This window comes from Apostichopus japonicus, chromosome 12 (assembly GCF_037975245.1).
Source record: "Apostichopus japonicus isolate 1M-3 chromosome 12, ASM3797524v1, whole genome shotgun sequence".
NCBI classification, from domain to species: domain Eukaryota; kingdom Metazoa; phylum Echinodermata; class Holothuroidea; order Aspidochirotida; family Stichopodidae; genus Apostichopus; species Apostichopus japonicus.
In genome coordinates this window covers 12,154,269-12,178,150 of record NC_092572.1, presented here as the reverse complement: position 1 = coordinate 12,178,150, position 23,882 = coordinate 12,154,269, and the positions used below count along the sequence as shown (strand labels likewise).

At 39.1% G+C, this 23,882-nt stretch overlaps 2 protein-coding genes and 1 long non-coding RNA gene across 5 annotated transcripts in view; 2 read left to right on the top strand and 1 right to left on the bottom strand.

Annotated features, from left to right (window-relative positions):
- Positions 1–3,016, bottom strand: part of LOC139976937 (ammonium transporter Rh type C-like) — a 57,452-nt gene extending 54,436 nt beyond the window's left edge. Inside the window, exon 1 of one of the 2 annotated variants that reach the window (XM_071985825.1) lies at positions 2,601–3,016. In XM_071985825.1, the coding sequence (XP_071841926.1) occupies positions 2,601–2,763 (163 nt within the window). In that variant the 5' untranslated portion in view covers positions 2,764–3,016. The remainder of the gene's footprint in view (positions 1–2,600) is intronic. The other variant, XM_071985826.1, reaches the window with a different exon arrangement.
- A 9,332-nt stretch (positions 3,017–12,348) lies between these two features.
- Positions 12,349–14,552, top strand: LOC139977266 (uncharacterized). Its single transcript, XR_011796497.1, has 2 exons — positions 12,349–12,573; positions 13,762–14,552. It is a non-coding gene; the product is annotated as an uncharacterized lncRNA (long non-coding RNA).
- A 7,085-nt stretch (positions 14,553–21,637) lies between these two features.
- Positions 21,638–23,882, top strand: part of LOC139977561 (uncharacterized) — a 17,072-nt gene continuing 14,827 nt past the window's right edge. The window contains exons 1-2 of one of the 2 annotated variants that reach the window (XM_071986962.1): positions 21,638–21,704; positions 22,534–22,619. In XM_071986962.1, the coding sequence (XP_071843063.1) occupies positions 22,565–22,619 (55 nt within the window). In that variant the 5' untranslated portion in view covers positions 21,638–21,704; positions 22,534–22,564. The other variant, XM_071986961.1, reaches the window with a different exon arrangement.

The following is a 23,882-nucleotide window of genomic DNA, read 5'->3' as shown; positions in this document are numbered from 1 at the left end:
GGTTCAAGTAAAATCAATGATAGTCTTTGACTAGCATTTCCCTCGCCTAATACGTCAGTGGTCGAAAAACCCTTCTTACTCCATGAGAAGGCAGTTGTTGAAAGTTGAGAGTGGGAGCCACAGATTTTCGAAAGCAAACAGCATCTTGGCTTAGTGATTTCACCCCACATTTTGTATGAAAACATTCAAAATTGCCAAGTGTTGACCATTACTGACTTCGAGTTATCAGAACGCTTCTTGGCCAAATGAGGACATACAGATTGTACCTATTAAAGTATACGTCATCCAAGCTTGACTTTGTTGTTATTATGCCTACAAGGTTATCAGACTTTACCAATATAACCCTATACAAATGACCTTTGAATTCTATCCAATTCCTGGAAGATTTTTGTGCTTAGCTATAGCTGGGAACTACACACCAAGAATGAACTTCAGCCAATATAAGCTTTTGGAGTTATAACTACCACTTTTTGACATCTGTTGACCTCAAATGACCTCTGATCTTCCAAGAAAAGAGAAGTGCTCTTTCCTCTAAAATGTTCATCCGTCCACACACCAAGTTGTGGCGTTCATTCAACCCTATCATGCAAGGAAGGTGTGTTCAGATTTTGACTTATGTTGACCTCAATTGACATTTGACCTTCGCAGAAAAGAATAGGGTTCCTGTACTCAATAAGACGGATCCACATACCCAATATGACGTTAGTCTAAACAGGGTTAGAGTAGCAGCTCCCTGGTCTAAATAGGGAGCTCATACTCTGACAGTATCAGCTCCCTGGTCTAAACAAACATAAAAACACACAATGTCATGTGCAATTGCAACCGCAAAGGGTTCCTTTTGCCTCCAGCAACGACACCGTAATAATTGAAAATCTCCGACGAGAATACCAACAAGAGGCTCAGGGGATTAATTAGCAGCTCCCTCTCTTAATCTGGTCTAGCTGAATAATTAAAGGTAATCAGCAGACAGCAGGCTATTGTCTATATTTAGTAAAGTGTAGAATGCTAACAACTTCTGAAAGCTTTGTTCTGGTGGTTCTAGGCCTACAAAGTGTCCAGACATTGAGGATTGGTGAATTAGGCAATTAAATGTTTCAATAAGGACACACACACACGCGCACGCACGCGCAAAGTACTTTGATGGTGGTATGTAAAATGATAATTGATATAGAAGCCTGAGCTATCACTTCTTTGAATTTCTAGCAAATTTGAGGGGCATTAACTATAATGAGCCGTGATTTTGTGCAATCATGCGTTCCAAAGAATTGAAGAACATGTAAGTTCGTGCAAGTACATACACTGAGATATCGCAGCACCTTTCAAACAGGAGGCATGCGTCGCTATCGTATTATTCTATATGCATCCATGCATGCATTGTTATAATAGCCTAACTGGGTAGGTCTTATACTAAAACATCACTACAAGAATGCAGTACACGATTTTCGATTTTCACGGTTCATTTACGTCAGCTGCAAATTTGTACAGTGTTTCTGACCAATTCTTATTATCTTGCCATACTGCTATTTGATGTCGTTACATATCGATATAATAGTGAAAAATAACGTGTGCCTAACAACGTTATTTTTCACTATTATAAACAAGGCTTGGAAAACTTAACTTCTTGGAACCGTTAACTGCAATACAAGGTTAGACCCACAATTCAGGAGAGGGAGAAGGGTAAGTGGTATGAAGGTGGGGTGAAAAGTGGCGGGGTGGGGTGGGGTCGGGGAGGGCACTGAGAGCAAGAATCTGTAGACATACTGAAATTACTACCGAAATAAGCGGTGCATATATCAAATCATTCTGTCTTATTAACTTCATTTCAATTGTTTAATCCATAAATTCACTTGACCTTTACTTAAAGTTTTTAACCCAACATCTATCTCACGAATGAGTAAATGCTTAGAGCAACACATGATTGGTTGATTCTCAAAGTTCAAATAACGCAGGGGTGTTTGAAAATATTGCCTAGTTTTTAAAATCTTTTTCTTGTAAAGAGTTACGAGCCACGATCTATAGATCTCTGTATTATTGAATAATGTCTCAACGTGCCAAACATGAATATGCAACATTGTAACACAAACAAAAATATATATAGTAGCCTATAACAGTTTTGCACACCCCCAACCCTTTTCCGCGCCTCCCTTCCGGAGGAGTGATAATTATTATCTCTTTCAACATTTATGATGGCAAAATATTATGAATTTATGATTAAAAATCCATATCATCATTATTATAACCACTATCACATGGAATTGCAATTTGTATTTCAACGAGTACAACAATTAAATCTTTGATAGTTTTCACGATTGAATATTTCTGTCTTCTGAGAGCGATATCATACTACAAATTTGAGCCCCTGTCCTAGTCAATAAAAGTGAACATATCTCCTGGATTTCGAGCCTTTTATTCATTCTTTTTTGTGCGTGCGTTAGCCCATGCCTTGGGTGAGAATGAAATTCACCTCTCAATTGAAACGAATGACCACACTGTACAAAACACTCTCAAAGAGTGGATTTCCAATCTTTTTGAATTTAAAAGTGTATTGAATAAATAATTCCTTTTTTTTCGTTTTCATCTTAAATAAATAATAGCCATACCTCCATAGTACCGGTTGATCGAATTTTCCTCATCGTGCGTCACACTTGCATCTTTGTCGGCACCGGCTTCCCTCGAATATTTTCCAAAGAGGCCGATTATTAGGATAAACACCAGTTGTGAGATAATAATTACCGTCGCGAATTTTCCTCTAAACCAAGCCATGATTTTGTCGTTTGGTTAAAAGAAACTGTTCTGGAAAAAGTCGAAGAGCGAAAAAATGCTGCCGGGAAATGCGCGAGATTTTTTTTAACTTCAGTGTCCCTTCCTGGGTTTTTATTCCTGCACTGAGGACGCAAGTCGGAGTCTCCTAGTAAACAGTGTCCTACGCCAAAAAACTTCAACGGTTTTTATACCGGACACACCCCCCTTCACACCTTACTAGGTTCGCGCTGTTCCAATTGAAACGCAGCCAGGCACTTAATATATACTTGTTTTCAATATTTTACTGCAGGTTGTTTTTTCCTTTGTGTGTGCGTGTGTGTGTGTGTGCAACTGTCTATTAAAGTACAACAGGTGATGTCTCATTGAGCATGCGCAGACAGAGTATTCTATTTGGCAGAGTAAATTTGAACAAGTGATAGGTTAGACTTGACGGATTATAACAGCGGTGTTTTCATTGTAGTTGAGGTCAACTTTTGAAGGGGGGGGGGGGGAACGAAAAAAAGAAAGAAAGAAAAAAAAAGGAAAAAAAAATGCGTTTGGATTATATCTTATCTCTATATACGTCTCAGGTGTATGATTATTATATACAGAAGGTCTGGCTGGGTACAACCTTTTGGCTATTATGTGCACGGAATTATGATTTCTTATCTTTTGAAAAGTGTCAGAGAGTCTACCATTACTGTACACTTTGACACCTTGAAAAGAGTAAAGCTATACTTACATGCCAGGCCATAGGATTGAAATTATTGAGGTGTTCGCCACGATTGACGGATACGACGAGAACAGAAGGAAAAAAAACCCAAAAACCCAGTAGATCTAAAGGATAAGTATTCAACAAATGAACTAAGACAAAAGAAGATTAAAGACAAGAATAAATTTTTCCTAGCTTTGCTATTTCGACGCAAGGGATCTCTACCAAAAAAAAAAAAAAAAAAAAAAAGAAGACATTATGATGCCAATTAAGTTTGAAATTCCTGAGGTTCCTTGGAAAGAGAGCAGCTGAAATGGTATTGAACGCCAAAATAGCTTCTAGTAGCTGTGATGAGATGATAATATTCTCGAGATGTTGCATAATTCTTGCATGTCAAAGAGTGAACAAAAATGTTAATATATTGTCGTCTGCTTCGGTAATATATGACTTTGTCACTTTTACTTACAGACAGTTAGGTTACATGATAACTTGGAAGAGTGTGATTTAACGACATTTTGAATATTTTGGCGTTCCATAGTAAAAATTCTAAAATATTATAAAGAAAATCTATTTAACTATATACTCCAAAAGAAAATATTATTAGAAAGAAGCAGAGAAATAAGATATGACTCGTAATTGACAAATAACGAATATTGTTTCAGAAAATTGGAATTGGAATTGTCGGTCCCCGTGTGGGACCTTCGTCAGCAATACTTGGCAGTAGAATGAAAAGTACAAAATGTAACACAATGAAAGTATGACGCTAGATAAGTGTGAGTAGCAGTGATGGAATTAGAACCAAATAAACCATGACTATACAGGTAGCGGATAACGGAACAAACAGCGGATTAAATATGTTTGTAGACCTGATAATTGTTAAGGGGTCCCCTGTCTTTGTTGAGGCCGGTGATGTGAGACTTCATACGAAAGATCCAATCGATTCCTTTTCGGTAACGTTCAGTTGCGGATTTGAAGTTCGTGGCAATTAACATACATTGTAGGTTTTTGAGAAAATGACTAGTCCCAAGAATTCTATTGTTTACAGCCAAAGGTCCTCACACACGCGTTCCGTTTGTTAATAACTACAACCCCCTCATCAAATCCTTTATGAGCTCTACCAAACAGGAATTTGCTGCATTCCAAGACGACCAGTCTGTAGGAAAATATTTTAATGTGCCCCTCCCCCTCCCCATGCTGGCTTTTCGTCAACCCCCAACCTTAAGCTTCTACTCCATTCCTCCAAGACCCCCTTACCCAGTTTCCACCTCCGCAGGTTATTTCCGTTGCGGTAATTATTGATGCCAAATATGCCCCCATATTACCCCAGGCGCCGAGGTTAAAATTCCCAATGTTGACCCCCCCCCTTCCCTCTCATGTGAATTTAATAATGTTATTTACATATTCTACTGTGTACTTTGTAAAGAGTGCAATCATGTATGTGAAACAGGTTCTCGGTTCCGCTTACGTTTCATGATCACTAAAAAAATCTATTCGTGATCATTTTGCAGGATTCCTGGTTTCCGAACATTTCAATCTTTATAGTCTTTCTCCCAAAATCTTTAAATGTACGGTACTTCAATTGCCTCGAACTTCAAATCCGCTACTGAACGTTAAACGAAGAGAAGTCGATGGAAATTGCAGGGTGACGAATATTTGTGTAAGTTTTGTTACCTAAGGAACACCATGATATTTTATTATTCTCGAGCTACCTTTGTACGAAAAACACATTGGTGGATCTAGCGAGGACAGGAAGGGACTGGGTGATGTGGGCTGGTATCATAGTAAGGTGGGCTGGTATCATTGTAAGGTGGGCTGGTATCATAGTAAGGTGGGATGGTATCATAATAAGGTGGGCTGGAATCATATATGTAAGATGGGTTGGTATCATAATAAGGTGGGTTGGTATCATAATAAGATGGGTTGGTATCAGAGTAAGGCGGGTTGGTATCATAATAAGGTGGGTTGGTATCATAATAAGATGGGTTAGTATCATAACAAGGTGGGATGGTATCATAATAATGTGGGCTGGTATCATAATAAGGTGGGATGGTATCATAATAAGATGGGTTGGTATCATAATAAGGTGGGTTGGTATCATAGTAAGGTGGGCTGGTAACATAGAAAAGTGGGCTGGTATCATAGTAAGGTGGACTGGTATCATATATGTAAGATGGGTTGGTATCATAATAAGGTGGGTTGGTATCATAATAAGGTGGGCTGGTATCATAGTAAGGTGGGCTGGTATCAGTAAGGTGGGCTGGTATCATAGTAAGGTGGGTTGGTATCATAGTAAGGTGGGCTGGTAACATAGAAAGGTGGGCTGGTATCATAGTAAGGTGGACTGGTATCATATATGTAAGATGTGTTGGTATCATAATAAGGTGGGTTGGTATCAGAGTAAGGTGGGCTGGTATCATAATAAGGTGGGCTGGTAACATAGAAAGGTGGGCTGGTATCATAGTAAGGTGGACTGGTATCATATATGTAAGATGTGTTGGTATCATAATAAGGTGGGTTGGTATCAGAGTAAGGTGGGCTGGTATCATATATGTAAGATGTGTTGGTATCATAATAAGGTGGGTTGGTATCAGAGTAAGGTGGGCTGGTATCATAGTAAGGTGGGTTGGTATCATAATAAGGTGGGCTGGTATCAAAGTAAGGTGGGTTGGTATCATGCCCATCGAGGAAATATTAATTGCGATGGTGAGAAGTGAAAGTGGGTTGGGAACCACGTTTGAGGCGACGGAAAGATTGAGGTTAAATTTTAGGTTGAGTGGAGAGGGGGTATATGGATTATTAATAGGTTTACTGCATATGAAGCATGCAAGTATCAATTAAAAAAAGTCAAATTACTTTATTTGTACTTTATCTTACATTATTTTAAAATCAATAAATATTGGCGTGTGTACAGAAAGACAGAGACAAATAGGTATTTGTATCGGAAAGTGGATTTTTGAAAATAGGGGACGCCCTTAGTAAATTAACACTTCTTGCGTTATTGTTCTGATGCGTATTACACTACCAGAACCTATACATGTCATACACTTCACTTGTCGACAAACAAAGAATATTGTTGTTGGTATTTGAGTTGCAAAATAACAATCAAAACGTGAGTGAAAGCTGTAACTTGCGCTAGATTGTAATTTTGGGAAATATTGAATAACTTTAGCATTAAGCCTGTTTGCACATATGTAACTTAGAGGTAAATAGACCTATGTGGGCGCGATTATACCTTCTTTTTTATACCCAAAAGGGGGCAACTCTTATTTTCACAAACTAGTGGTGGTGGGCGGGGTGGGGGGGGGGGGGAAGGCGCTTCGTCTTTTCCCTCCGTCACCTCTTTCCCTCATTATAAACTCATATGCAATGCTTGAACGAACTGCCTTAAGTTGTAATGTTTCTGTTTATATATTAAATTGAGTTGAGTATCAATTTAATATACTGTCATAAATTGCATTTGATATCAAGTGTACGGGATTACGCAATAAGGTTGTTTAAATGATCCAAGGGCGTAGGAACCGGGGGGCTGGGAAGGCGCCAGCCCCTCCAGTGAAAAATATGGAGGGGTGGAAGTATCATTCCGCCCCCCCCCCCCCGCTTCGCAAGTCAGAAAACCCCTTTTTCATTCCAAATGAGAAAAAAATCTCATTTGGAGCACCAAATTGCATCTAAGGCCAGGTGAAAATGCAAAATTATTTACAAAATGGAGTGGGTGTTGAAGTGTGCTATATTGCACCAAATTGCATCTGAGGCCACCTGGAAATGCACCCCCCTCCCCCTTAGACCCCTCCTCCAGGCCGGCCGTCAGTCTTCAGCCCCCCCCCCCCCCCCCACTCAAAAGTACCTTCCTACGCCACTGAAATGATCGTATATAAGTTCCAATTGCATCCAAGTTGTGAGAACGAAAACAGACTTAAATCACTGACTACATCAGAACTATTTGGTTGCATTACACTGGTTCGAATTAAAGTAGCAGTTCAGTGTCGTACTACTTCCCCAAGTGACTCCTCCTCACACCAGGGAGTTGTTATAACAACTACCTACTCACACGCTCTCGCTATACCAACACAAACTTACAGAAATGTGAACTCAAAGCCGCAGCATTTCCAATTACAGCCTGTTGCATATAGCCATGCAGGAATATGCGTTATTACACAATGAAGTATATTATCAGCATACCATCGTTCCCAGGTTCTGTATTAAACAAGACGTACCAAGCTCCAGAGTTTTATAACTGGGGGACGTGACCCCTGAAACAGGGGTCATCCCATTTACTGGTCACTCAGTTGTTGGGGCAAGCTTGACAGTTGATCGTAACTTTTCGAGACGTGACAGGAAAAACTAAATTCATCTGTGGTTGGGTTAACTTCAGAGGTTAATCTTCAAGTGGACAAGGCGGCGTTGTATGGTCTTCAACCAGTGGAAGATCTCTTCAACGAAGCAAGACAGGAAAGCTGACCATGATGTCGGTTTGACGTGCTTCTCTTGAATAGGAGAAGAAATATATACACATAGGCCTACGAGCAGGCCTTATGAGATGGGGGAGGGGAGGGGCGGGGGGGGGGGGGTGGCGGTGACTCGTGAAGCAAGTACGTGCCACGGTCCCAGGGACGAAGTCGGACAATTAGGAGAGTCGATAAAATATGGAAGGTTATAAATAATAAATCAGTACTAGTTTTCATGATGATATGTTTAAGGAAAAATGAGGACTTTCAGATTGCACGTTGCCAAGATATTTTCCGCAATACCCCACCTACCTACCCGCCCCCCTTCCCACCTACAGGCTTATTTGGCCCACACTCTTTTACTTGCTGTTGCTCTGCGTCACATCTATTTTTGGAAATCAATGAAAACTATACTTTCTTCATTCTGGAGAAGGAGTGTAAATGCTCTTACACTCAGGATCTGAAGGTAAGGGGAGGGGGTTAGGGCATCCCGGGGACTGCAAAAGATATGGGGCCCTGGAAATATTAGATAAAGAATAATGTATTCTCAGTTCCATGATATCATACAGATATATCTGTATGCGGATCGGATACCTGTCTCGAGATTAAGGTTCTCACACTCTAGATTCGACTCCGAGATGGTTCTATTGAAGAAAAAAAACAAATTCGCCGGCTGGAGATTTGTTCCCCTTTGCTAGATATTCTACCCACAATTCTAGCCAAGAGGTCTTATGATCAAGTATTTAACGACTAATGCAAGAAGTCGTATGACACTCACGGTGTTACTTAAACCTGTGACGTAAATACATTTGAAAAAAAATATGTTAAAAGCTCCGTACCGAAGAAATTGCGAAGCGGTCTCATGTAGAGCTATGAAACGAAACCGAGCAAAAACTGCAAGAGGATTTACAGGGAAGTAAATGTCGTTAAAAAAAAATATCATAATAATTAAAAAAAAAATATTATAAAGATTCACCCGAAAAACTCGTCAGATTAAACTCAAAGTTTATATGTATGCTAACGAGACGCACAGTGCGACTTTTGGTAATTTGCCCATACAGCTGAAAAAAAGTTACTTAAAAGAATCCGTAGGTTGGTGACAAACTCACGTCCCCAGAATAGGACGTTCCAATTTAAAAGTCGTTATTACCAACGATGTTGTCAGAAACAACCAAAACAGGGTGAAAGTCGGAATTTAGAGGTTTCACCTCATATGACCTCTGCTGTGGCACTTGCTTTACCTGGGAGGGAAAAAATGGACTGATGGATGGATAGTGAGATGTACATTTTTGTGTTGGGCTATAACTTTGCTATCTTCCGACAATTGATGATGAGCGGGCTAGGTTGAGGGACGGGGAGGGAAGGGAGGTGGTTATAGCACCCCAGTGACGGGGTCGATTTGGGCCCTGAAATGTGTAATAAGTAATAACGTATTCTCGTATATATATTTTTCCAATTTAAAAGTCGTTATTACCAACGATGTTGTCAGAAACAACCAAAACAAGGTGAAAGTCGGAATTTAGAGGTTTCACCTCATATGACCTCTGCTGTGGCACTTGCTTTACCTGGGAGGGAAAAATGGACTGATGGATGGATAGTGAGATGCACATTTTTGTGTTGGGCTATAACTTTGCTATCTTCCGACAATTCGATGATGAGCGGGCTAGGTCGAGGGGCGGGAAGGGAAGGGGAGGGGTGGGTATAGCACCCCAGTGACGGGTCGATTTGGGCCCTGAAATGTGTAATAAGTAATAACGTATTCTCGTATATATTTTTCATTTCGTAATTAAAGAACACATGAAGACTTCAAAGAGAGAAACCAGTGATATGAATGTTCCTGTTGCACATCGTGGATCTCGGATTCCCTGAATTACCACCGAGCCATGTAGCATTCGACAGATATCCCCTCCTCTGTAACAAATTACTTTTTTAAAAAGCGTGCATTTATAATACAGAGAAATCTGTGTCCCCCCGTAAAATTGATGCCATTTAATCGTTAGTGTACTTGACAAACTATTGAAGTTATTGTCTAATGTGTCCAACACATAATTCCTGTTGAGATTTTAGTGTACTAAGAAGTAATGGATTATAATTTGAGGCGAATAACATTTTCCTTCCAATGGTAGACAAAAAGAATATGGTCATACAAAATGCTATTATAAGGATGCGACTTTGACCTAAATATGTCCCGAGGACAAGGGAAAATGTTCTTATGGCGGAAACGAGTACAAAGCTATGAGTGTGAGTACGAGTAGAGTACAGACAAAGCAAACTACTCGATTACTTCACATTCTGCATTGCCAGAACATATAGTTGTTATGCCATAACAACTTCCTGGTCTGAATCGGGCATATTCCCCTTCCATATTTTTTTAATTTTAATTTTAATTTTTAATTTTTGTAATATATATATATTTTTTTACGGCTTGGGATGGATGACGATATTGACAGAAGTCGCCACAAGGAAAAGAACAACATAAAAATTGGCGAATGAGATTGAGGAATTTGACCTCTACACCAATGGGTCAGGTTTTATCGACTTTCGAGGCCGCGACAAGTTGACCTCTTGATACAGTTGCGCTTTTAATCATAACGCGAGATCGATAGATGAGAGGAGTTATTTAACGTTATTTCAAACAGAGACACACATGCGAAAAGTAACAGGCAAGTTGTATATGGCATGATACAGCAGCAACGAAGTCGGTCCTTATTTGACCAACAGACGGAGGTTAAACTGCCGTTTGTGTACTTTGTGTGTTTTAAGTTTGTTTATTTCACTCATGACCAAGCCATATCTATATATAATATCCATAAATCAGACAACCTTCCACCGTAAGATATCATTCATGCTGTAACAAGGACTTGAACTAATTCTTAATAGGAAGGTATATGAACGGTTAAGGCAATTGCTCAATCACCCCCCCCCCTCACACTTCCCCACCCCATAAACTGATTTCTTCATTAGCGATGTACACATCATTGACATCCCTCCAAACAGCTACACCCAACCCCCTCGCCTCCATCCGACCCCACTCCGTTCAACCTGCATGTAGAATTATACTCACCGGTTTATTCCAGAAAATCCGAGTAATTTTTAAGCATACCTGCAATCTTTAGAGACTAACACAACACTAACACTGGTCGGTGGATTTTCACTTTGTTTGAAAAGGGAGTCGGACTAAATTTTATACCCCAGTTATATACTATAACGCTCATGCACGATTGTTACATGCACGCGAATTGTTTCTTGTTAAGAAGGCGTAATCTTACTCAAATATTGTGGTTTCCCCATTTCGCTTTTATAAAGGTAAACCTCGGCATCTCCCCTCCCCTCCCCTATAGTAAGCTTCTGATTTCTTGGAACGGGTATAATCCTTCGAATAGTCACTCTCTTTCAAGTTGACTGATGTGTTTTTCTTCTTTTAATTTGATTTGGCACTTTCTCTTCTTAGATGGTAATCCTACTTTTCTTCCCTACTATCTTCTATCCTATCCTTTCCGCTTTTTGGAGACTCAAAGTAGTAAGAACAAGGGGTAGTGGGGATGGGTGGGGGGGTGGGGAGAGGCTTGTCTGGAAATATTGAGGCATATGATTTCAATGTGGAAACCAGAACGTAGGAACGTCTTTGTCAATATTTCAGAATAATTTACCTTAAATTACATATATTTATTTTGGAGAAAGGCAGACAGACCCTTCACCCCGATTCGGCGATGGTTAACCGGTTCAATGTTGATAGCCAACCGATTGACCGGGTTGCCCTCTTCAGATTTTTCTGCGGACGTGTTAAGCGAAGTTGTGGCTAAAATCCACAGCATGCGTTAATTTGCATGGAACGCCAAAAGGAGCACAGGTGCTACTACCTTAAACAGGAGGTGCTACTGCTCTAAACAAGTGGTGTTACTACCCTAAACACGAGGTGCTACTATCTTAAACAGGAGGTGCTACTACCCTAAACATTAGGTGCTTCTTCCCATAAACAGGTGGTGCTACTACCCTAAACATGCGGTGCTACTACCCTAACAGGACATGCTACTACCCTAAATATGTGGTGCTACTACCTTAAACAGGAGGTGCTACTACTAGTACTAAAACAGGTGGTGCTACTACTCCTAAGTGACGATGCTGCTGTAAGAAAAGGTGGCGCTACTACTCTAAATAGGCGATACTAATACAACTACTACAGGCGGTGATGCTACTGTAAATTAGTGGCGCTACTACCCTAAACGGAAGGTGCTACTACTCCAAGTTGGAGTCGCTACTACCCTATACTAATTGCACAGAAAAAAAAATACCGCTACTACCCTATACTAATTGGAGTCGCTACTACTCCATAACCAAGCCGCGTTTCCAACACTATATCATTATGAAATTCAATATCCGTGTCGCGCGTGGTTATAGCATATGCAACCAGGCGCGTATCCAGGAATTTGCCAAGGGAGGGGCGAAACTATCCAGAGCCGTATATAGAGAGAGTTTGGCCAACTGGCGATTTGTGACGTCACACGCAAACCATGGGCATCAAAATAGGTCCAGTTGTCGTTACCAGTTGCGCGAAACACGAAAAACACCACACACAATATATAGCAGCTTTGCACACTGTGCTCGTTGCGAACAAACGAAGCGACTCAGAATGTCAGATTTTGACAGGCATACGAGGAACAAAATGGATATCAGGTAATGAATTAGAGTATGCGTTAGTTAGTGACATTTACGTTTATCTTCACACCTGAAATGCATAGAAAACTAGCTGAAAACCTGTCATTACACTTGTTTTATTTTACGCCTCATACTACTAGTCCTACTTTAGTCATACAAACGAAAAGCACACATCACATTCCTGGCTAGGCTAGATTACAGACGCACAACTGTAACATCAGGCCTACATTAATAGATCCTTCAATTAAATAAAGTAGGCCTACACATAAAATGACAATTTATGCTTCACTGATCATTTCAGGTTTGCCAAAAAGTAGTTGTACCAGAGGTCATTGTATTAAACTCCAGAAGTTACATAGTAGGAATAATAATCGGCATAACTTTTTCTCTTCAGTCTAATACAACTTATACAAGGGTTGTGAATGGATGGAATGGTTTGCCTGAGAAGGTTGAATTGCAAGTAGTGTGAATGGGTTTAAGAATACTTTGGATGAGTACATTATGCATTGTAATTGGGTATGACATTTGATGTCCTCGGTTTTATTCCTCTCATATAGCCTTAGGGTCCTTAATGGGGACTTGAATGTCTCTCCTGGTCTTTTTTTCTACTAAAGTGAACTATATACTTGAGTGTAGGAGTTAGCAATAGTTGGGAGTCTGTGGGCAAACCTAAGACTGATATTGTGGTGTTAATTTCTCAGGAATGTAGTACTAGGCTATAGTAGGTGCAACAGATTGAATGGGTCTGACGAGAAAAAAAACCCCTGCAACAACTGAATACTGGTGTATGTTGTAGCTTATGTATTTTCCATTAACATATATACTATACGGTCATGTCCTTAATAAGGTTTCATGGATCACACTGACATAGTGTGCCTTCTTGTCAGTGTTGTCAACTGAGCACAGGGCTGATGACATCATTCAGTTTGTTATGATGCAAATGGCCATAATGATAATTATTAATTGTTACTTATTCTTCATACTGCCCTTACTGGCCTTACCTGAACAGTGATGTATAAAAATGCAAGAAGTCGTTAAGCTTTTCATTTAAGAATCGTTTCAGCCTGTCCTATTTCAAACATATGATTGGCAGGTTTCCACGTTACATAGCTTATCAAAATGGAGCTGTTCTGTAAAGCAAGAAAATCACACATATGCATGCATACAAACACACTCATATATAACAACTTCTGAATATCTTTTCAGCTGCCCAAAGGTACTGGAATGCAAGCTCTGTTGGGTGAATTAAAAAACCCTCATTGTACTCTTTTATCATGGTCAGCGTAGCTGGAACCAGCAATGATGGTGATGTGGATTTGACAGTACCTAGACAAGAATTCAATAGCTGCTTTGTGTTGAAGTGGGTTCAACTTGCTCAAGGCCATGACAGGATGACGACTAGACATTAGGATGAATTACTGTATCTGTTGCAGAGCTCTATAAACCAGGCAGTTGTTAAAACATCCATTGGGTGACCCTCACAGTCTACCAGGCACTGCATCGCAGAAGCAAAATGAAGTGTGTGTGATACCTTCATCTTATGAGAGTGGAATGGTATCAGTGTGGCCTCTGTCAATTTGGCTTCAAGTCTTTGTTTTCTTGAAAGCTGAGAAGATCTTTCAGTGGTTTCACACTGACCTCTGTACTTGACAATTCGTGTGTATTTGCCAGCTCAGGAGGAAGCCAGATTTTAATTACATTAACCAATGCTGACTTTTTTTTGGACATGTGGTACATCTGCAAGGAGGTGAAGGAAGCAGTTGGAGTTGCATGGATGTGGAATCTTGTTGATAGTCTGGCAGTCTTATCCACAGATTATCCCAAAGCTTCTCCACATTGCCACATTCAGAACTTATTACATTGATAAACTTGAAAATTGCAGGAATCTAACGAAGCACCCATCAAGGGAATTTGTTTGTATAATTATTGAAAGCTGTGACCTTCTGATGTGACAGACTAATGTGAAATAAAGGGCAGTAGATTACCTTGTAAATGAACCTTGTTATTGTTTGATTGTGTCTAATGTTTGCAAAATTTTAAGTTGCATGCTACCAATTGAAACATAATTCTTTCTCTATTAATGGGATATAAATACTTCTCCTTAAAGGGTGTGGAGACTCCCGCACAAAGAAACGTCTCATGCCGGTTATCTGACCTAGTTTCGAATGCGGTGTAATTGAAGTGTTAGACACCACCATTGATCCCAGAAAATACACATACAGCTTGCTACCATCTGTAAATAGACATTAGTGTACAGTCAATACAAACATCACATTCAATACCCACAACACAGTGCACATAGCAGCGTGGACATCTCAGGTCTAGATAACAAGGTATCAGGTTTCATTACTGTCTGCATTTTGTAGTGACACAAAAAAAACTTCACTTGCAAGCAACGGAAAGTAAACTTTTGCAGAGCGCGGCATGCGGTTTAGGGCGTCTTCAATACCTTTAAATATACTGCATCGGTTGTTGTCACTTGATCATTTGCTTGTGTGTGAGCTAAACAGCTTAAATAATATGTAAAAAAATAATACAAACTTTCAAATTGCCAGATATTTACTTGCTCAAAATCATTATCCAATCATGATTTGTTGCTATCCTTGAGTCCATTATTCAGATGATGAGGCAGATTCCCTTCAACTCTCCATGATAAAGGTAAAACCTTATATCTTAACCAACTGCCATTGAGTGTCCATTTGAAAGTTTCAAACACACAAGTGCATTGATTAAAACAAAGACTTTATTGCTGTGGTTGCAGGAACTGGATTTCAGTCTAGTAGTCACTCACCAGGTTTGTCATTATCACAGTCTGCTAACTGTGGCTTTTTATGTTAGGAGTTTTTCTTCAGAGCACATGTCACCTTTGATTTGTAAAAAAAGTCCTGAAATTCAGGGAGTTAAAATTTACTGTCTAAAGATAATTTAAAAAGATTTTTTTTAACTTCAATCATCAATGTGGGTGTCAATTAAGGGAATAAGGAGGTACTGATGCAACTTTGATAAATGATAGTTGACTGCATCCAAATTAAACCAAGGCCTAGGCTATACTTTTGAAGAAGAAAAAATTAGGCTGGATTCATGTTAGCCTAAAAAGGCTAGGCCAATGCTGACAATTAACACAAACCAAGATCATTTAACCATTTGGGCACTTGTTTATGGCATACTAAACAGGGTCTATATAATTAGGCCTGTATGTGTACACAACCCACAAGTTGCCAATGAGTATAGACCTAGCCTAACTAGTTTAGGCCTAGGCTACTTTGTTTTCCTTAGACCTAGTTGAATTGGGCCTTATACTGTGCCATATTATGTAATGTGCTATAACAGTTGTAGTAATAGAAGGAATGGTCCAGGTCTAACTAAGCCCAGGCTTAACTTGTGCTTCGGGCTTAACTAAGGATTAGGGCTTTACGTTATGCCTAGAGGCTAGCCCACCCTTTTACATTAAACTAAAAGTGATACTTTTTTAGGCTAGGCATAGCCTAGGCATACAATAACTAGGAATTAGGATAATTATATGTGCGACTGAAACTGCCATGCCTATGATTAGGAGAGCTGGCATAATGAAATCGAATTTGTGGATCGTAAAACGAGAGAGAATAGCCATGCATGTAATTGCAGAAACCAGTCTGAACGTAAAATTCTCGCATTGCTTGTACATTACTCGTATTACACTAGGGCCTATGGCTAGTATGGGCCTAGGCTACACTTTTTTTCATTAGATCTCCATCTTGTTCTTTCTACTTCCAAAAAATTCCTCTTCTTTTATGGTCAGTCGGATAATCAAACAACAATATCCATGTACTGACCGATTGCAGCATCCCCAGCACCATTTCTTTCATAATTTCGTACTTTTTTCGTTTACACAAACGATAGTCTATACACTGTGAGTATGCGTGTCGTTTGCTATAAAGTTTTCAAGTGGACCTATTTTACCACCCTGTGTGGGCGTTTTCCCTCTCGACCAATCCAAATCGGTTACATGGTTGGCCAAACTCTCTCTATATACGGCTCTGAAACTATCTAAGCGTAGCGCCACCATGATTGGCGCGAAGTGTACAAGAAAATTTTGGCTGAAAATGCCTCCCAGATCGCTGGAAATGGCACTTCCCAGGCCTTGTAAGTTGCATCTTAGCATTTTCTCTTTTGAAAATACTAGCGATATCATAAAAACATTATTTTTTTTTTTTAAATATGCTCAAGGGGGGGGGGCTGCCCCTTCGCCCCCCCCCCCCTTGGCTACGCGCCTGTATGTAACCACATTCTTTTCACACAAGGCCAACCAATAGCAAGCCATCTTTTATGTGTTTACGAGGAGGACAGTTCTGTTACAATATTCTTCAGCTTTGAACGTTTGGAAACGTTTTACTCTGTGATTCTTTGATCTCAGGTTTAAATATGCCATTAATTTACTGTTTGTAATATAAATATATGAAACATAGGGATTTAATTTCATCATTTATTGTATATACAGATCTACTGTCATCCTGTTTGAAAACTGAGGGAGCTCTTCAAGTAAAAGCTCCTTGATTTGACCACGCCAAGTTCATAACGTTCCTTAAAAGACCCCAGTCACGCCCAGTCACGCACCAGTCACGCGCATGATTTTAAGGGTAGGGCCAAATTCCAACCCCCTCATCGAATGATTTTGTTGGGGGCATGAACCTTAAAAACGGACTGTAGGCGGATCATGGGCTGTAACTATGGTTTACCTGAATGTAGACTTTTCTTGGGAGTGTTTCCCGGGAGAAAATTACACAATTTGTATACTTCAAATTGGCGATCCTGAAGTATGTTTAGCCCAGATTAATAATTAGGTTTAAACGCACGGTTGTGTATGTTATAACTGTTTAATTTTGAAATTTTAAAAATATGGGGTGCCGTAACTGTTAAGAATTCGACTCTGATAAGAGAATGATCCGAAACGGGGCAAAGTGGAGGTAGTAGGTGCGCCTAGGTTGTTTACTACCCGACTCCATTGTGGACCGCAGCTTTGGGTCGGCCTATTTCCCGAGAGGACTTTACGTTAGTAAAAGTAAAATTTAAAGTTGGAATTATCAGTTGGTTCAAAACGGCCAAGTGTAGGGCCCTGCACGTTCCAGGTTATATCCTTAATTCGACCCTTATTTGAGTATATACAACTATGGAATAACGGCTATATCCATTCTGGATCAGTGGTGACACTACATTTATTGATCACTTTACTAACACGACCCCCTTCCCCCGCCAAGAAAACAAAGGTAAGAAAATGTAGGTTATGGCCTCCTAGGGCCCAGGCACAGGGAGGGCAATGACAAGTTTAAACCCATCTGCCTAAGCATGCTATTGATATTAAAGATTCAGTCAGTAAATCAAACGGGCATCCATCTAGAAATCCGCAAGATGGGCACTTTCTTTATTCTGCTGTCGGGTCCAGCAAAAAGGAAAAGGCGACCAGTACAGTAATGCCACGTAGGACTATATTGTCTCAGACCCCTTGATGGGGGGGGGGGGAAGAAGTACACAGGGTACTGAAGTACACACGGTTTTAAATTGAACCGTATACTGAAGTAAAAAGGGTTTCGAAGTGTACTGTGTACTGACGTACACAGGGTACTGAAGTGTAATGAAGTACACATGGTACTGAAGTGTGCTGTGTACTGAAGGACATAGAGTACTGAAGTGTACTGTGTACTGACGTACACTGGGTACTAAAGTGTACTGCGTACTGAAGTACACAGGGTACTGAAGTGTACTGCGTACTGAAGTACACAGGGTACTTAAGTGTACTGAAGTTTACATGGTACTGAAGTGTGCTGTGTACTGAAGGACACAGAGTACTGAAGTGTACTGTGTACTGACGTACACAGGGTACTGAAGTGTACTGAAGTACACATGGTACTGAAGTGTGCTGTGTGCTGAAGAGTACTGAAGTGTACTGTGTACTGACGTACACAGGGTACTGAAGTGTACTGAAGTACACATGGTACTGAAGTGTGCTGTGTACTGACGGACACAGAGTACTGAAGTGTACTGTGTACTGACGTTCACAGGGTACTGAAGTGTACTGCGCACTGAAGTACACATGGTACTGAATTGTACTGCGTACTGAAGTACACAGAATACTGAAGTGTACTGTGTACTGACGGACACAGAATACTGAAGTTTACTGTGTACTGACGTACACAGGGTACTGAAGTGTACTGCGTACTGAAGTACACAGGGTACTTAAGTGTACTGAAGTTCACATGGTACTGAAGTGTACTGTGTACTGACGTACACAGGGTAATGAAGTGTACTGAAGTACACATGGTACTGAAGTGTACTGTGTACTGAAGTACACATGGTACTGAAGTGTACTGAAGTACACAGGGTACTGAAGTGTACTTTGTACTGAAGTACACATGGTACTGAAGTGTACTGTGTACTGAAGTACACAGGGTACTGAAGTGTACTGAAGTTCACATGGTACTGAAGTGTACTGCGTACTGAAGTACACAGGGTACTGAAGTGTACTGTGTACTGAAGTGTACTGTGTACTGACGTAAACAGGGTACTGAAGTGTACTGTGTCCTGACGTACACATGGTACTGAAGTGTACTGTGTTCTGACGTACACAGGGTACTGAAGTGTACTGAAGTACACATGGTACTGAAGTGTACTGTGCACACAGTACACTTGAGTACCATGTGTACTTCAGTACACTTCATTACACTTCAGTACCCTTTGGAGTGTACTTCAGTACCCTGTGTACGTCGAAACTTGACTATACAAGTATTTAATTCATATTGTAAGAAACTGCAACTATTAATTTTCACACTTATTTTGACATTTTCAGCACATAACGAAACTTAAGCACATTGCTTGATAAGATCATGCACCTTTTAATTCCCTACCGCCGTCTCTTGATACGGTATTTTGAAAGTAGCTTACTTTTGCCAGATAGTATTCGTCGGTTTATTATTACAAAGTGGCTATTCTTACGACTAGTTGTAACAATAATTCCCTTTTGCGCATGCGCAGTTGCTATTTTTACAACTAGGAGTACTATTTTTACGACCAGGAGTAACAATAATTTCCGGTTAGGGTAAGGTTTAGGGTTAGGGTTGGATTGAGGGTTAGAGTTAGGGTAAGGGTTACCCCTACTACATGCGCAGTTGCTTTATTTACTTTGAATTCGCATGAATTCGCCGATGTCTTAAGAATAGTTTATAAATAATTGTTACAACTAGTTGTAAGAATAGCCACGGCCTTATTATTACGTCATCAATCCCCACATGGTCTTCAAAAGCAATTGGCTTTATAATCTTATATATTAATGATAGCTATATAGATAGCTTTAACTGTCAAAGTATTGAATTTCATAGCTTCATCAAATTTGGTTTGTTTTTTTTATAGGAAAGTTCATTATGTTTCTTTGGATAATTGATTCGTAAATCAAAAAGCAAAATTCAACACATAAAAACCATTTCAAACAAAGCAAAGCCAAAAAAAAAAAACTCTTTTACATACACTATGACGTCACTCACTCTTATGTTGCCAGATACTTTAACAGAGGTTTTGAAATCAAATTGAATTCCTTTGCGGTTGAATATTCTTTTAAGAAGTAGTTTGTTAACCCACTAGTGCATTCAGAACATTTCTTGAAACATTCAACTGACACCAACAAAATAAAATTTCGAAGGTTCGGAACTATACGGCTGTGCATATACAAGATTTCAGTGCACTTCAATGCACCGTGTTAATTCTCGAGTTCTGTTTGTTAGAATTGCTCGTTATTTTTGGGGTTTGCTCGTTTCCCCATTATATAGATTTTAAGTGATATACGATATAAGGAAACTTTTAATAATAATAATAATATTGTAGATTTAAAAAGCGCAGACATATCCACCGATAACTTCGGCGCTCAAGGCGCATCGCAATATTACCCTGGTCAACGATAACCTATCAAACATATAGAGACAATCCCTCCACATGGCAGCAGCTAAACAGCGCCCAGTTGACAGTTTATCTCACAGGTACCCATTTATACACCTGGGTGAAGAGAGGCAATGGAGATAAAGTGCCTTGCCCAAGAACACGACGCAATGATCTGGTCAAGCCTCGAACCTACAATCCTTAGATCACAAGTCCACTGCCTTAACCACTTGACCACAACGCTCGTAGTAGCCTACTGTGCATAAGCGTAATTAGTACGGACACGAGAGTATAACAAGATCTTTCTTAGCTGTGTGGGAAAGTTGTTTATTACAGTAGTTTATGTTTATCACATAATGTACGACCAATTTAATGCTGGATTGCTTACCGTCTCGTTTGACTACTGTGTGTTGTAGGCGACGATTATTCATCTTATCTTATTATTCCATAAGTAACCAACTTTTCAGCAAACCCACACCTTCCCCACCCCGTACTTCCCGGAGAAAGAAAGTAGCAACGGGGGCAAGAAGAAGAAGAAATATAAGAAAGGTATTCGATACTGTAACAATACTTTATCACTAACCAATCTTTTCCGAAAAAAAAGAAGGAAAAGTCTCAAAGATTGTAAATGAACTCTGCCTCTGAAGAAGATCCTGCTAGGATCGAAAACGTCAGACCCTCTTACGCTTACACATACTGTTAAAGGAAATTGATGAGATCACTCACAGAATTATTATTATTATTATTTTTTAATGAAAACGTTTACTCTCTGTGAAATGAACAGCTTGGTACCCCATATTTTTTTTTTTTTTTTTTTTCATTCCCGATGAGGCTTATCGTCTGTATGGATTTATTTTGTAGCCTGTACTTTGAATATATAGACTGGCTTTATAGATTAATTCACAGTTGACAATTTGCACACAACTTAACTAGAAATATTCGCGCTATTGTATAACTTCACTGCACCGAAGCAAACCTTGCAACGGTTGATTTCACTCTCAATCCACCCATCGTAGGTTCTTCGTAATTAGCTTTTTAGTTTGTTCATTCAAACTGTATTTCTTTTATATTAATTTACGCGTCAGGCTGGTATAGTAACAAAGCCGATCCCTTCAATTGCTTGTTTTTTTAGCTCGGTGTATATAGGAATTACTGTTATATCATATAAAATATATATATATATATGTGTGTATATATATGTATATATCAATTGGTGAAAGGGAATACAACGCAGCGAGAAGGTTCACTTGGTATGATTAGCAGTACCCTTGTAATAGAGCAAGTACATAATATAAGAATTCAAATACGTTCATATATAGGTGGAGTATCGAGTGCGCTTCTATCTCTACGCTGTTGATTTTCTACAGAGTTTACTAGAGAGAGACACATGTATTAATTGATAGGATTTAGTGTAGCAGTAGTAAGTATCGTAATATTTTGGCATAAAGTCTTAATGATTAGGCCTAATAACATATACTAACTATCGTTAAAATAAAAATAAAAATAAAAATATTAAAATAAAAATATTTTGGCAAATGTATTTGTCAAAAGATCAAAACCGAGTAACTCTTTTTTATCTCATATATATATATATATATATATATATATATATATATATATATATATATATATATATATATATATATATATATATATATATATATATATATATATATATATATATATATATATATATATATATATATATATATATATATATATATATATATATATATATATATATATATATATATATGTTGATACTAGATGAGACTAGTGGAACACTAGTAGTTGTTACTCGGAGTTTCACGCGTTATAGCGATCTTCAGACAACTGCAGTTGTCTGAAGATCGCTATAACGCGTGAAACTCCGAGTAACAACTACTAGTGTTCCACTAGTCTCATCTAGTATCAACATATATTACGCTCTGTCCAATGGACATAGAGCACTCTGCGCCAAGATAGACGCCAACCTACTCTATATATATATATATATATATATATATATATATATATATATATATATATATATATATATAGAGCTAATACATTGTTTCTTTCTCTTGTTTCAAACTCCAGTCGAAGAAAAAGAACTGTATTCTCCTAGAAGATGGGTTCTTTTGCAACATATATTCTGTTGATAGGCATTCTATATAGCCATCAGGGTAAGTTTGTGCAGTTACAACATATATTCTGTTGAACGGCATTCTATATAGTCATCAAAGTAGGCCTATATGTTAAGTCAGTTTGATGGGACTAGTTAGGGGTCCGGGTGAATATTTTTTGGCCCAAACAGGTTTGCAATTACAGAATTTTCAGCCGATCAGATTGCTCGTTACGTCAGCACCAGTAATGACCATCGCCTGGAAGTTCGTAGACATACACTGAATAACATACTAACAATTTATTAAGTCTAGTTACCGGTTTCCCCTTCAAACGCCCTAACTTTACTGCGTGGATCACATGTTGACCTTATTATGATACATACGCTACATTTCTTTGTATTTACGTTATCTAAAATTCGTGAGAGTCTCTATTGAAATCGGAAGTCGTTTTGTGGAATTGGTACGCTAAAATCAACTTCAGGAAGCAAGTTCACGAGTCTTGAATGAATACTTTTTTTAAGAAAAGTCACCCAGTAAAGAACCTGGGCACGAAAACCAAACAAACGAACGACTAATCCGCTCTCAACCCCAGTCCCCTTGCATCGAGACTGTGACTGTGTCTTGAATAAATATACGCAAAAACAGTATAGTCTGCAGTATGATACATTTCCGTCGCAGCACTGTGTACACAGTTATAAATTCATAGGCCCACAGCACGTTTGATGCACCCTGTACAAAACGTTTAGGGCAAGCCATGTGGAACAAACACCGCATAATATATCCGCGTCACAGTGTAGTGACGGAAATACATCATACTGTAGCATGGTGGGCTCACAATTGACGCACTTAAGGATTTGGTCAACGATTTCTATCAAGGAAAAATCCAAATCACTCAACTGTATGTGTTTTTCATATGTGTAGTTCCTCAGAAATGTAATGATCTCAAAATATTTATTGTTCTGTGCATATGCAACGTACAATTGAGCAGAACTTGACCACAAAATGTCTGCCGTGTCAAGTTCTTTCATACCCCTAAATTGACACATTCGTCGATAAGCTAACTGTAGTGAAGGTTTTAGTATAATTGACTTTAGATGCTGTTCACTATATATACTCTGAGCCTCTAAGCTTAGACAGATCAGGTCCCAGAGAGTAGTGTTGTCCATGATACTGAGGTAATGCTGGTTATTTTTAGGGTGCAAAATTTCCAAATGCCCAAAAAACGTACACAACTGGGGGGAAGGGTGTTAAAAGCTTAAAAATTCCACAATTTGGTCAGCAAATAGCTGAAATGGATTCAAACCCATGAAATATGTAATTCTG